The 16,089-nt window shown below is 40.2% G+C and overlaps 1 protein-coding gene across 1 annotated transcript in view; it reads right to left on the minus strand.

The window, feature by feature from the left end:
- The window catches only part of GLI3 (GLI family zinc finger 3), a 285,389-nt gene that overhangs the window by 256,217 nt on the left and 13,083 nt on the right, over nucleotides 1-16,089 (minus strand). Inside the window, exon 2 of the mRNA XM_057550336.1 lies at nucleotides 14,512-14,676. Within this exon, the coding sequence (XP_057406319.1) occupies nucleotides 14,512-14,635 (124 nt within the window). The 5' untranslated portion in view covers nucleotides 14,636-14,676. The remainder of the gene's footprint in view (nucleotides 1-14,511; nucleotides 14,677-16,089) is intronic.

Raw genomic sequence — 16,089 nt, forward strand, 5'->3', positions numbered from 1 at the left:
CTAACCACTGGACTGCTGAGGAATTCCCTGAAAATGCATTATTTTAATAATTATAGTATAAGGAACCATCTCGTCTTCCTTGGAGGGTGCAGCATCTTCCCAAGGCAACCTGTGAAGGGCGGTGTCTTCTGGCCTTTGACTCTGCCCCCTTCCCTGGGCTGTATCTGAACAGCTTCCCCCTATAAATTCCATTCTCAAAAAATAATGACAAATATGGGTTACTCGAGAGATGCAGTGTTTAGGAGACTAGTAATCAAAGTTTATTGTATTCTTGGTTTTGTTTCTTTTTTTCCACTCCGGAGTTTAAAGCGACTAAATTAGCATCAAAGAAATTTGCTAAAGCTCTCGGGGAGGCCCGTGATAAAATGTAACGACATCAAACCAGATGCCAAACAGAGAACTAGGCAGACCCCTCTCTGAGGATGTTTGGGACGTTTAAAAGAGGACTGTGGTCTGGGAAGAGTTAGTCTCACACAAGAGTCAAATGTTCCTTCCAGCCATGCCCAAGTACTCCCAGGAAGACCAGTGCAGGAAATCAGGTCGGTAACGAATGACACCAGGTCTAAATCAAGGACACGCACATCTCAGATTTCAGAGGATCCATTGCTTTTGTGGCAACTCTGTGTAATTATCCGCAATTCAGTCAAAACGGGGCAAAAAAATCTCCCTACCCGTGCACCTGAAACTAATATCTATAGACAGCCCTCCAAAATACTTGGTATTATTTTGACTTAACAGTGTGACCACACATTTTGGCCTAAACACAATCTTCGGTGGCTTTTAACCCAAGAGGGACACATACATGTGACTGATACAGATTAAAGAGAATGGTGGATTTCCCTTTTTCAACTTAGATTATGTTAACTCATTCCTTTCAAGTGCCTCTCATCTACCTGACATCTTTCCTGTCATTTTTCACTCTTCTAAATTCCTAGGGAACCTCGGGCGAATGTCATAGACACAGAGTTTCGTGGGGAAGAGCTCTTTAAATCAGATACTCAAGTTCCTCGTTTAAAACAATAAAGTGATGTGGAAGCAGTCTTTTGACTTCCTAATGTGTGGCCTCTATCAAGTAAGCTGGGTCACGACTATGGTTATCACATCACATTTTACATGAGAAAGATTCATTTTCATCTCCCCTCACCCCTAAGAGGTTCTCTTCTCATAGAACATCATTCCGTCAAAGAGCAATTCTAATCATTCAATCAGTATTTCCCTGAAGAAAGTCAGAGCTCCAAAGCCTACCTGCAGACCAGTGGCTCTGGCAAATACTAGGTCACAAGTCTCTTTAAGAACCTGAACAAAGAGGATATAGGCTCACACCCATAAAGCATTGCATAAAGTAATTTCAGAGGGTTGGCCCATTCTCTGAAGCATGAACCTCAAGGGTTCCTGGATTCCCAATGAAGCCCCCATGCTGTAAAAGATGGTTCACTCCTCTTACAGGCCATGCTGGCCCAGAGATATCAGCCACCAGACTCAATGGTACTTATTCCTGAGTGCATGGAGCTAGGAGTTAGGCTTTCCTAGGGCGTGAGACACTGACATCACCTTCATGAGAAAGATTTTCTCTAAAAATTTAACTCTCAAGGACCTACTGTATAGCCCAGGGAACTATATTCAATATCTTGTAATAACCTATAATGGAAGAGACTCTGAAAAAAGAATCTATCTACCTATATATATAGATATATATATATATATGTATATGTATGTGTGTGTATGTGTGTGTGTGTGTGTATATATATATATATATATTCAGGATATGTATATATATATATGTGTGTGTATATATATATACACACACATATATGGATATATACACATATATGGATATATATGTATATATATATATTCAGGATATATATATATATATATACACACACACACACATATATGTAAAACTGAATCACTTTGCTATATACCTGAAACTAACACAACACTGTAAATCAACTATACTTCAATGAAAAATTTTTTTAATTTAACTCTTTTTTAAGCACATATAATCTCTCACTTGTATCTAAAAATAAAACCCGCCCCCCCCAGTTAAAACAAGGTACCAAATTATACTAGCCCTTACATGTAAGATTTGTACCTGTATCATTAGTATACTCACGTATCATGAAGTTTTTATAGTTAAACACTGACTTTCTCCGCACCCTCCTCCCACCCCCCCCAGCAGTGTGAAAACCATTGATCCAGTCTAGTCTAGAATAGAAACAGAACAGTATTTTGTAGCCTGGTCCCAGCAAATATAACCACTTCTTTCTTAAGGTAAAAAAGGGGTTTTTTTCTTCTCAGCAACACGCTCCCAATCCTGAACTTCCTGAAAGATCAATAAGCAAAAGGAACATCTTTTAAACTAAATTATACAGTCTTTTTCTTAAAAAAAAGTACAAAAAAGACTTTTGAAGTCTTTTCTTCAAAGGACAGGGATGAGAGATTTGCAAACCACCTTCTTATCCTTCTTTTGCCTTATTATCTGTTGTTGCTCGAAAGAGGATCAAGATAGAGATATTTTTCAGCTATTTTAGCTAGATGAAGCCCGAGCGACAGGTACACACAGAATCTGTGCCCATCTTCAGTCTGAAAAACCCAAATCAAACCAAACAGGAGACCACCTCATGCTGTACCAACACTAGTCATGGCAAGAATAAGCATCAATAAAATTTTTAAAATAAAAATGAAATAAAATAATTGCTGCTACAAAACTGTACACTACCACTTTCATATTACCCAAGACATAAAAATCTGGGATTCCCCAATATTCAACCAATATATATGCTGATATGTGTGTGTATGTGTACATATTTATAGACGTCTTTTTTTCAATTCTGGGGGTCAAGCTGATGGATGAAAATATTCTCAATTTGTGTGAAAGTGATCAAAGAAAATGCTTTCAACTGATGTGAAAAAGTTTCCCGTTAAGACGGTAGCTATTCTTCTCAAGCATGATTCCTTTTAATTGCGGAAAAGAGCCCAAAGGCTTTGTCAAGGGGCACATGTTTTCTATAAATCAAAACATAAATAAATGTGAGCTTATTTCACTAGGCGTACATATGGTTTTTGCTAAGCAAACTCTATTTATAAAATATTGTTAGCCTCCACCGGAACTGCTGTCAACATTTATAGGAAAGGAACTTTTCTACTGCTCTAAATCTTGCCAGAATTTGAAAACAAGCCTAGAAACATTAGTTTTTTTAAAGACAGATTTGATTTAAACTTAATGTGAAATGGGCCACTGTGTGTTTTCTAGTTTTTAAATGCTTGGAAGAAATCTTCAACTGAATATTAGATTCCTGTTTTACCAGAAAATGTTTACATTGCTGCAAGTCCCATTATTTTAACCATGCCTTTGTTGTATTCTTTCTAGAAGTTCTCTTTTGGTTACTGGCAAGAGTCTGGGATTACTTTTCTTATCACTGCCAATAGAACAAAAATATTCTGTGAAAGGGGAGTTTTTGACATCCATTAAAGCTTAGTATTCATAATTGCCTCACCGTCTTTTCCCAAAGGCTCATTTGCATGATCACTTCTCTTTAGATACTCACCCTAGACTATAAACACATGTATCAGTCCTACTCAGAGAGCAGTTCTCAGAATGAAGTTTTCTATGAAAGGAATTAGCTCTAAGCAAGCAGGAGGCAATAGCCCTTGACAATCAACAGCAAACCATAGACGGTAACAGTCACTTTAATATAATTCACATTCTCCATTTTCCATTCAACTTTTCTTCCTTGGGCTGCAGAGCCTTCCAAAACAGAATTTTTTTTCAATGCTTTTGCAATCAATCCCCACCCCAGGTGGATCTAAGCCAATAGTTATAGTACAGGCAAGAGCAGTTCCAGAAAGAGATCTCTCAGGCTCTCTCTCGGTTTTTTATGATTTTCTTTCAAGTTGCATCTTCCCCAGTTGTAAGATTTGTCACCTCTTGGCATGAAATGCATTTGTTTTTATTTCTCAATGGCAAGAGGAAAAATGTTAGATAGTTCCATAAAAATAACTAAAAGAACTTAAAAAGTCCTAAAATCATAAATTTCCAAGGTAATAAAATATTTAAATATATTTAATGTTGACCTAACACGCATGTAATTACCTATATATGCTTAAACTGCTTTGGAAACAATGGAACTGTTTTCACTCTCAAATACTATCCCAATTTAAATTCCCAAATACTTACCCCAATTTATATAGCGAACTCTACTTCTCTGCAGTGTACTTAAAGGGGAAGACTGCTTATAAAAGGCAGCCATGGTTCCAATAAACTTAAAAAAAAAAATAGACATAGATAGATAGACAGATCCAGAAGAAAAACAGAATATTTTATATATCATTCTTTTCTATAATTTTACAGAAATGAAGAGCTAGCTACCCTAATGGTAGACACTAATGAATTGGAAATGATAAGGAAAGGCAGAATTCTCCAGAACTTCTGTTCCTAATCAATCACCAGAGGCCAGTGACATCATTAGAGCCTTTGATCACAGCTCCTGTTTCAAGCTCAGATGGGACTGGATTGATCCTTGCTGGCTCTGAGAATGGAGAAACACCTAAGAATACAATTCACCATGAAACATGAGAGCCATCAGCATCTCTTCCCCTCCTTGGAGAGGAACAAGAGGGCACATTCCAAAGCAGCCCAACACCAAACAATAGAGCCACCTCGTTAAATCCAAACCTAATTCCCATCTTACTAGGATTCCCAGAGCGCTTTAAGAGAGGGACAGACAATAAGCTACTTTTCCTTCAGTTTGGTCTTCCTCGTCCACTATACCCACCCAGGACAAGCCCCAAATCCCTTCACCCTAGGGGTGGAGGGGAGAATCTGGGGATTTTTTTCCCCATTCTCCCCATTACAAAGCACTTAATTCAGAACTGCCCTTTCTACTTGTGAATTTCACTTTATAGGTCTTTACTAAAAATGCTGGTGACTTGGCCAAAAAGATAGTCTTCAAATACAATGCTGGCTTCTATAATTTCAAAATACTTGTATTGCAATCACTCAGAAGGTTCTGATCTGAAATGGTCCCTTGGGGAAGGAAAACTTTTCATCGACCTTGACGACTTGAGTTCCATAGTTGTTTGTTTTTTTTCCCCCCTCCTTATTGGTAATCCGAATCTAATTGCGCTTCGGGAACACTGGTGGTGGGGGGGGGGGGGGCGGAAATGTAGTTTATTATCTCCCTCATCAGATGATCAATGATTTCATTAATAAGACGGATAACAAAACTGTCATATCATCGACACTGTTATGAAAGATGATCCTAGCCTCCCGCTCCATTTTCCAAGGTCCAGGGTTCTCTGTGGCAGCTCTGAGTCCATTCAATATTTTCCACAGACAGAGAAAAGTGAAAATCCATTTTGAAACCAATTTCAATTAGGATCCAGAAGCTGTTATCACAGGTGTCGCAGAATGGGCCCGTAAGTGGAAATGTCGCCTATCCATTCTGAAATGAAACCTTATCAGGGGCTACAAAGATGGCTGGGGACAGCCTATCTGTAAATTACTTTTCGTCCTGTGTTAACTCAACCTTACTCCTGTCATATGGAATTCTTTCCATCTACTAGTAATAATCTAATGACTAACTAGACACAGCACCCAAATGGCTTTCAGCCGGACAGGGCTGTCCCCTGAAACATGGGTATAAATAAAAAAAAAAAAAAAAAACACACACTTGGGCCAGTAGGCCAGCAAAGGGCTAGGCGTGCTTTAAATGATAGAACTAAAAGTTTATTATGGGAAATAAAAGAAGCCCCGTCTCCACCCATTGCATTCCTGGTGATTTTTCAATTGCAAACTCCAAGGCCCCGTGATTTCATTAATGCAGCACCCAAGTCGGGAGGCTTTTCTCTCACATCTTTCAGACTCCTTTTAGCAAATTATCCCATGACGGCGGATTTATTCAGTCAAAGACCTCGGACTTTGAGAGGCAACAAAAGAATCAAGAGACTTTCTGGTCCACCTGCCTGGCGAATGATGAGGCAGGGAAAAGTCTCCCCCAGAGAAACCAATCAAACCATTGTGTGGCACAGTCAGACCTTTTCAACTGTCAAGCCAGAGAGCAGGGGAAGAGATGAAAGAACGCAGGATGAAGCTACCATTTACGGAACCATGTGGGAATGGTCTCCTAAGATTTAATAATTGGGATGGAACTCAACTTTCTACAACTAAAGGGGGGGGGGGGGAAGAAAGAGACCAAGAAGAGGAAAGAGTCAAAGAAAGAGAAAAAAAAAAAGAGTGAAAAAGGAAAAAAAACCAGCAGCCTAAGTCAGAGTAAGAATAACTTTTATAGAAAAATTTCCCCTACCTGAGATGAAGTCCTATCTATAAAAGTAAAGGGGAAAAGAATGATGTTACCAAAAAAAAAAAAAAAAGAAAGACTTAACAAAGCCTTGGATACTTTTCTTCTAGGTTAGAGCTGCATTAAATGTTCTCTTTCTAACACTCTCCTGCAGTTCATTCATGGTAGCAAAACAACAACAAAAAACCCCTCATCAATATGACTGCCTTATAGTTTTAAGTATAAAATGGCATCTTCAACTGGCCTAAAAGGAAACAATACATTGATTGGACACTCAAAAAAGACTCAGACTGGCAGAGACAGAAGGTTATATGTTTCTGGGCAGTTTTCAAGAACATATTAGTTCTACTAACAATTCAATATGAAATATTTAGATAGAAAGGAAAAGAAAACTGAGTATAGCAAACAGGATCTAAAAACTCACGGATTTTTTAAAAACAAAAAAACCATAACATCAAGCAACTTCTACAGTTCTAATGCTTTCTATTATTATCAGTGACTCATAAGGTAACTATTACTACACTGAGTTTAAAAACAAGTATCTGTCAAAATTTGGCAGGGACGGGCCTGGAACCGTTCGTTCTGTGCCTTGACTGTGGTGGTAATTACAGAACTTTATGGATCTGTCAAAACTCACTGAAGTGTACACCAAACAAAAGTAAATGATGCTGTATGTAAAGTTTTAAAAATAGAAATTACAGCAGGTGGATTTGGCAAGATTTCCACGTAAATACGATAACGGGAAGGGTTTTGCTTTCACCATCTCCCACCTCCTTCTCCGCCTGGGACCCTCGTGGTTCCCAACGCTCCCGATCTCACCCTCTAGCATCCCTGGAACAAAAGACCTCCCCCCAAGTTGGGGCTCAAAGTGGTACCCAGCAGAAGGCCACCGAGATACCTCCCCAGAGAGACACTGCCCTCCCACAAGCTCCATTTTGGCCCCGAGTTTCAACTCTTGGGTTCCTGTTTCTGATTCTGACCAGTTTCTCTCTGAAAATGTAAAATACTCACATCACTGGATCACAAGTAATCAGGGCAACCCAGAAACTTCCCACAAGCTGAACACATAACGCTGTGGCTTCTTTTCACTCCCAAGTCTGGAAAACTGGGACAAGAAGGGATGGAGATTTATTCCTGATTTCTCGGAGCACCCAAGAATTGTTCTTTCGGAGGAGAAATCCAATAGCTAAACGCACAAGAAAAGAGCGGCCCTGCCCTCAGGGAAGCCCATTTGCACGGAATTACTGACTTCATCCCATAACGTGAAGGCGTATTTATGAATGAGGAGTAGACCTGAAAATCTGATTCTTTAAATCCAACTTGTGCCAATTTCAAGATCAGTGATTTGAGGTACTGTTTCCTGCTCCCATCGCCTATCATCTCCTTGTCTGTTAAGCTAGGTCCTGATGACCACCACGTTTTAAGGATTTTCTGTAAGCCAACACCCTCTAACTCTCTCAATCAGATTCAAGCTTAACCATGCACAGATTATTAACAAATGATGTTGTGTTGAAAGGAGTGAGATGAAAAGTGTCACTATATTAAATCCTGCCAGATTTTATCCAGAAGAGGCTATTGCTATTCCTAAAAATAGCTACCATGTTTGAGCACTTACTGTGCCAGCCTCAGAGATGTTAAGTAATTAGCCCAAGATCACACAGTGATAAAGGGGCTGAGCCAGGGTCGAACCCTGGCATCCACACCACTGCTGTTCTGCACATGCCCCCTGCCCCACTGAGCCGAGGAAAGTTCTGGCAGGTCTGTGTACTGTGTAGGCTGGGGCCCTCCAAGCCCAAAACACTAGAGGATGAGGGGGAGGCAGGGAAAAGACAAACCAGGTGCTATGTCGAAAAGTTTCAAGTGTTATGTGGAAGGTGGGAGGGATGAATAAATGGGGCACAGGGAAATTTTAGGGGTGTAACTAGTCTATAATGGCAGCTACAGGACATTATATATTTGTCAAAACCCATAGGACACACAACACAAAGAATGAACCCTCACGGAAACCATGGACTGTAGTTAGTCATCGTGTATCCATATTACTTCCTCAATTGTAACAAACGTATTACACCATTACAAAATGTTAATAATAGGGGAAACTGGGAGAGGGGAAGGGGTATATAAGAACTCTCTGTACTTTCTGATCAATTTTTCTGTAAATCCAAAACTTCTCTAAAACATAGTCTATTGATTAAAATAGTAATACATAAAATAAGCCTCCCAAAACCAAGTGTTATTAGGTAGCTCCCCAAAGGACACAAGATTATACGGAAAGAGAAAGAGATGGAGGGCAGAGTCGCATTTGAGAAGAAGGTAAACATGCAACGTGCACCGATGTTAAGAATAAAGGTCATTCTATGGGGGAGCAGTGTGAATGAAGGCGAGGAGCCCTTCAAATTGGCTAAAGCACAGGTTATAGATGGGAAAGCATAGTTGCAGTTAATCAGATTGGAGAGATTGGAGAGGCAGACTGGGGTCTGATTTCGGAAGATAACTCAATATTAAGCGAAGGATTTTGAACTTTATTTTATAAGTAGCTGGGAATCACTGAAGGTTCTAGAGTAGGGGTGTGGCATAACCGTAAAAAGGTTAATTGGGCAGGAGCAACTCCATGAATCAGGGCCGAGCGATTGGAGAGAAGGTCACTTTACCTGTCTAGGCATGAGGTAGTGAGGTCTGAAATAGCATTGTGCAGTAGAGTGGCCCAAAGGGACACGTGGGTGAATAATCACAGAGGAAAATCTACCAGGACCTCAAAACTGGTAGGACACGGGAAGCCGGAGGTTGGAAGGGGTCAAAGGTGACTGTGGGGTTTCAAGCCTGGGTGACCACAGGGAAGCTGATACACTCAGCCAAAACAAGAAGACAGAGGTTACCAGGTAAAGGAACACATGAGTTTGGAGCTCAAAAGAGTCAGGGCTCTTATGAGAATCAGATTATTTGCCATGAGTTAGTTGGCTTAAAAACATGAAAGCTCTTTGAAAAAGCATAAAATTTTATGCAGCACAAACTACCCTATAAATGGGTACCACGAACCTGAAAGGAAACAGTTTACCCCAAAAAAAGACTCAAGAAAAGGGATGTACCATATGCTGTTTCTAATGTTAAGACATATAATCAATGGTAGTTTTCAAGGTTAAAGAAATCAAAATAAATTTTCTCAAAATGGCCTTCCCTATTTTCTGGCTTAGAAGGAAGGTAGAGAAAAATAAATTTTTTTTTGATAGTTCTTCCTTAAGATGTGTAAACTCTGTCATTTGGGGGCTTTGTGAAACACCTTGAGCTATTTTTCAGACAGAGTCCAGCAAATTTAAAATTACTTTTGTCAAACGTTTTCCCCTTAATTTCAAAACCTATGTGTATTTTCAAGAAAACACAATCGTTTTGTTTTGGATTCATAACATTTAACTCATCCTCATGCTTTGTCTTAATAACGATGGCTGGTGTTTTGCTAAGCTCTTACTGTGTGCAGTCCTACCAGAAAGGTACAGGCATTGCCTCACTTAATCCTCCTGAAGATCCTGTGAAGTGGGTCTAATTAATATCTTGCTAAACAGCTGAGGAAATTGAGACTTTGAGAAGTGAATTTGCCCACACGCACCAAGCTAGTCCTTGGTGTTGCCAGAACTCAGCCCAAACTTTCAATCCAAACCCCAGGGGTGCTCCTATCCAACACCCTACAATGTGAAACTACGTTATCTGAAAGTCCTTTCCATCCATCTGTCCATCTGTCATGTGCTAGGAAATGGGATGTGGCCAAGAAAAAAAGGATTGAACATCTAAAGGGACAGGAAACCTAAAACTCACAACCTACAGGCTTTCTGGTGTGAACTGTCCACCCACTTCTGAGAAGAATTAGGTACATAAACTCTTACCATAAAAAAGGACAAAAAGAGACAAGAGATCTTGGTGGTGAACAGCTGATGAATTCCCAACTCTTAACAAAATTCTGAGCCATCTTATTCCCAGCCAGGAGACCAACAGATATCCTGATTAACACTCATAGGAGTTATTGGACAGTTTGAAAGAAAATCACAAGGCCAGGAAGTGACCAAAAGTTAAAATAAAAAAAAAAAAAAAGGATCTCCTACATATTTGCAAACCACAACACTTTCCCCTTAGAAACCTCAAAGAATTTTTTTTTAAGCAGAGGAGAACCAAGCCCTCCTTTTGAAAGAATCAAAGTGAACAGGGAACTTCCTCTCCATTATTAATCTATCAACTTTGGTTTCATATTGCATCACCATTAAGATAATTTCTGCTTTCTATCACTTTAAGGTATGTTCCCAATAACTATCAGATCTGATAAAAGATCCCCAAACCAGGACCTACATATGCTTATTATTAGCTGCTTTCTTTTTTAAAGCAGAGTGGTACGTTAATAAGAAATATCAGATTACTCCTTTAAAAAAAATCATAGGCCAAAAATGAAATAAAACACTTCACATTGAAAAGTCAGTATTTGCAAGTCATTAAAGGAAATTTTATAGGACAATGAGAAGGTTTAATACATTGGAACACCTAGATTAAAAAATGTCTATTATTTACAAAACACAATATGTAGCTTGGAAAGTAATGAATCCATACCTGAAAAAAACAGATCATTAAGGCATTTTACTTAAGGTACTAGCATATTAACAGATTTGAGATTTTTAAGTAAACAATGACACCTAATATATGAATGCACTGTATATATGAAAGACACCATCTTGGACGCCAAAAATGATCATTTACATGTCAATTGCACTGAACAAATATTCAGAAAACTGAATGTCTTCTCTTTTGTCATTTATGTTTAATAATAACACTAGAGCTTAAAATCAAACTATAACACATGAAGCAAACATTGTGGTTCCTGAGTAAGTATACTGAATGCTTCATATGTTGATATAGGTCCTTAAATGTTACAAAAATCAATTTGGCTGTGTTTTATCCATAGAAGATTTAGAACAGTTTTTCACTTGTGTTATTTTAAATTTCAATGTTAAAAGGCAAATCCTTCCTTAAAATGTTGTTCAAGGTTTCTGAACCATACGTTTTGGTTCGTGTGTATGTGTGCGTTTAAACAAAACTCTGTATGACTGTTATTCTAGGAGTAGATACTCAGCTGAGAAAAGTAAGAAAACAGATCTGTAAGGACATGCAGAGGAATGTGTATGGTTTGGCTGGAAGGCTCACAATCAGGAACAAATTGCAGCACATAATGGCTGGAAAAGTTAATTAAGTCAACCTAACACAGCCTCAATAGCAAAACATTTTTGTTTGTTTTATTTTAATCTTGAAATTGTGGACGGGAGAAGAAATACACAGGTTACACCCCTAATATATCTTGGTGCCGAACTCAGTTTTCATTGTTCATTTACAAGTCTCTGAATTGCAGAACTTTGTAAGGAAAGCCTAAGAACCCCCTGGGAACAGTAGCAATTGGTACTACCTATTATAGGATCCAAGTAATTTTCATTTCCTTTTTGTGAAGAGCCTCAGTGGAAGTATCCAAGCACTTCTGAAATGTGTGCAGAGAAAAGACAGAACGGGAGACAGACAGAATAGACAGACGGATGGATGACCATAGCAACGACAGTATACCAACCTTTGAAAGCCTGCCCACACCAGCTCTTAAACCCAAACCAAACCACAGACCAAAGCCCCCAGACTAGCTGTGTGACCAGAGCTGAGAGCAAAGGGCAGCGTGCCACCAGGTAGAAGCTGGCAGAACAAAGAATTTGGGCCATTCCACACCCTCCTAAGCATGATCCTGGGGCCATCAAGAGGCTCTGAACTAGTTAGATGAATCCTGCAAAGGACTTTGTAAAAAAAAAAATCATTACAATTATTAGCATTGCTTATGTAAAGCAATCACAAAGAAAAAAGTTTATTTTCCTTTGTCTCAATTTTTCCCATCTTTCAACTTGTTTGCTGGTTTTCCTGGAATCTTCCAGCAGGATTGCCATTGATATTTCAAATACACCACTTCCATTTTCCTTTATTTGGTTGGCTCTTTATGTTATTCCAAAACAAAAAGGAGTCAATCTCTTACAAGAAATAGAACACTGAAAAAATGGTCAGAGCTCACAGGATTCTAGGACAGCTATCATTCACGCAGGAGCCCTGCAAACCTGACTAATGAGGTTTTGCCCCAAGATAGGACGTGTCTTACACCCATTTAGGAGGTGCTTCAAGGACCCAGGCTGATCAGGGTGGGAAGCCCATGGAATTCGGTTTCGGAGTCAGTTCTGTGGTTATTTCAGACTCAAGGACTAACTTTTATAAACCATGACTGTTTCTTCCCTGGATACTGATCCCCAGTGGCTTCCTGGCTGCTGGGCTGATTAGGTTAGTTCTGTTCCTGGTCACCCTAAGCAGGTTAATGGGCTGAACTCATGGTCAGAGTAGCTCCAGACAAATGCAACAGCACCAAAAACCTGCCCAGCATGTGTCCAGGGGCCGGAATCGCCAAAGCGGCAGCACCTTCACAAGGACAGATCGCTACTGTTACTCTGCTGAAATTCACAGAAAGGACAGTGGTTTATAGAGGCTCCACGTGGTGCAGCCCGTTCTCATGCACGCACACACTTACACACACGCTCACTCATTCACACACACTCACACTCACACACACCGCTATAAAAATCACCCAACGTGGATGTTTCATGAAGCGTGATATCCAGAAAGAGATTATTCCTACAAATTTGCTATTAAAATTACCAAATCACCTACATGGCATAGACTGATTCTATTTCTGAAATAAGAGACGTGTCTAATTTTTACAAATTCCAGAGAAAAGAAACAAGGGCCACAGCATGCTTTTTTAAGGAGAAAATATGCCTTCTAAAACCTCATCACGGGAATAATGCAAAAATCTGGCTCTATTAAAATAAGCTCTAGTCCTGACTTGAAAGACCACGAATCAAGAGAGAAATATAGTTTCGTATGTATGTAAAGGAAATTCATTATTTTAACTCAGACATAAATAGATCTCCCTTAAGGATCCATTCAAAATGGGACTCATTAGCCAAAAGGTTTAATGCCAGCCCCCTCCCCTGGCCCGGTCAAGCCAGCAGTGCGCACTGGTGACATCGGGGAAGGAGAAAAGTGAGCGGCACACACTGTGGACCAGGATGGGCGCAGAGAGCAGGGCTAGGCAGTGCCACAGTTCAGACAGGAAGGTGCAGCTTTTTTACTGCATGTCTGCCCTCACAGCCTACACTTCTGGGCTGTTACCTTCCAGAGCAGATTCTGACTCTCCCATTGTATGTAAAGAACTGGAAATCAACCTAGTCAAATCTTTTTGGAATAAGTAAAATATAAATGCACAGGGAGGGAGGGAGCTCAGCAGATGCAAATCCTTGTACCCAGGTAGGCAGCGTCCAGGACTGGGACCAGCCCATTCTTCCTAAGGGCACATGGCAAAGCGGAGAACGATTCGCAGAGGCCAGGGGTGACTATGAAATCTACAAAAAGCCAAGGCGCTGATGGCCTTCAAGAGCCGAAAGGCAGGGAAAGGAAGTGAAGGTTACTCTTCACTTATTCAGTCTGTTTTTACCAGAGGGGGCTCTGGAATTTATTTTCAGTGCTCCATGCTTGAATTGAAATGCCTCTCAACACTTTGCTTAAAAATATTAAAACATACAGCATATAAAACAGTTGGCTTTCTGTATCTCTAAACGCAAATTAAGGACGTTAAATTTTTATACGCCAACGGCAAAACCTGCAACTCAGAAACTAGATGAGGCTCAACCGTTAACAACTTTTAAAATCCTTGAGAGCGGACTCCTTAGGGTTTGGGGTCTGGAAGGGACCCTATCACTAATTTGGACAAGGCAACTCTTGTGTCTTTTGTAATAACTGATAACTAATTATCCCAACGAGTGGAGACTTTCCATGTGAAATGCAAAGTATTTTGAACCCCAGCCAGACTCATCAAGATGATTTCCAAAATGCCAAAACAGGAACTTCCTATAATAAATAACCTATCACATTTACATCTCGAATTAGCAAATTTGGAAGAAAACGTGTAGTTTCAGCGCCAAAACAGAGATGGCTACAGCCTGCCCAGCCCGAGCCCACACCCCGACCTCCACCTCCATCTGCGCTCTTCAGCTCTCAGAGAACAAACACGGGTCCAGGTGCAAATGCTCAACTCGCAAGGAATGCAGAGCACAGAAAAGGACTGTAGGCTTGACTGCTGGTAATCCCCGTGGCCGCTCACCATTGGAAGTGGTGCTGGAGGCCACGGCTTTCTCGCTGACATCTGGTCGAGTGGAGCATTTCACTATGGAATTCTCCACTTTCTTCTTCTCAGTGGTCGTGGAGCTCTGGGACTGGGCCTCCATGACGCCTTCTCATTACTTCAGCTCTGGGCGACCAGGAACCCCTGAAAAAACAGCAGCGCCATCAATTTCAAATAAGAAGGGGAAAAAGGAAATCCCATTCCGAAGGCCGCTTCACCTGTCACCTGAGGAGGTGCCCAGAGCATCAGCCAATTCAAAATCTGGAAGACCCTTACCCGCAGGCTTTCTTGCAAAAAGGCCTCAAAGTTCTAGTAACAAGCCAGGAGAATTCTGTCTACACGTGCAAAAGGAGGAGAAAGGGACTTGCCCATAATGTGGGACTTTTCCTAAAATCCTACTGGGCATTTGTTATTAAATGGTCTGAATATCTCCATTTTCAGCTGTGTTTATGGCGAGAAATCCAAGTGTCACATTACTCCTTCAAGCCACATCTACGAATGCCTCCGACATTTATAAGAAGGTGGCCGATTTTCTAAGAAGGGGCAGTAAGACAACTTTCCAAGCCAGGGAAGTTTTTTAGTTATTAATTAGATGTTTTAAAGAGCGATCGACAATTTCTCCCATCCAAGCCCAACTCAAAATTCTGAATCAGAGCATTCTGGTCAATGATTTTGCTTCCCTCACCAAGATATGTGAATCGCAACACGCCTCTTAAACCTAATTCTTTCAGGAAAACCATACTCTTTAAGCTTTCTTAAAACAGTAGAACATTTCCATTCATTTAAGTTACATTTTTAAAACAAACAAAGGTGACAGAACAACACACTCTGGATCCCACAGGAAAAGGCAAAAGATCACCCACAGCAAAGGCTGGAACCACTTAAGAAATATTAAAACTCAGCTAAAAGCAAGGGCAGTTACTCTGTCTTTCACCAGCTTCATTCATGTGATAATCGCCCTAACTCATCATTCATCAATTTTCGCTCTGTTTGGGTCATGTTCTTTTTTGGCAGTCATGATCTACACCTACAAAGAACACAAGAGAAGATGACAAGTCTCCTCTCTACCATGTTTCCCTCAAGCTCTCTAGGATTGTGGGCATTTCTTCCGCGGAGTCACCTGCCTATTTTCTACATTTAGCGGAGGCCACCGTGTTCCATCAAAACAAGGATTAGAGAAATAAAACAAGCAAGTGCTTCACAGACTAAAAGAGTTAAAGTACCGGATGGAAGATTTTTAGTCATCCTTAACTCAAACTTGCAAGGGAACTGCAATCTGGGATAAGTAACTGGAAAAGCTGAAAGGCCCAGAGGCCTCATGGCCCTGGAGCACCAGCTCTTCCAGTAACTTCCATTTCTTTTCCTTGATTATCCAGTGGCATTCATTGTAAAACACACAAGTTATTTAAGAACAGCTTTTCTAGAATAAAAAAGACAAAAAGACGCCCTAAGTTAAATGTACATATCAATTATAAGATGCACTCCGAATTCAGAAACATCCCTCAAAGAGCCCCCATAGATCACAACAGTGAAGGAATATAGACCTTCTTTTCTCAA

Source organism: Balaenoptera acutorostrata, chromosome 7 (assembly GCF_949987535.1).
Source record: "Balaenoptera acutorostrata chromosome 7, mBalAcu1.1, whole genome shotgun sequence".
Taxonomy (NCBI): domain Eukaryota; kingdom Metazoa; phylum Chordata; class Mammalia; order Artiodactyla; family Balaenopteridae; genus Balaenoptera; species Balaenoptera acutorostrata.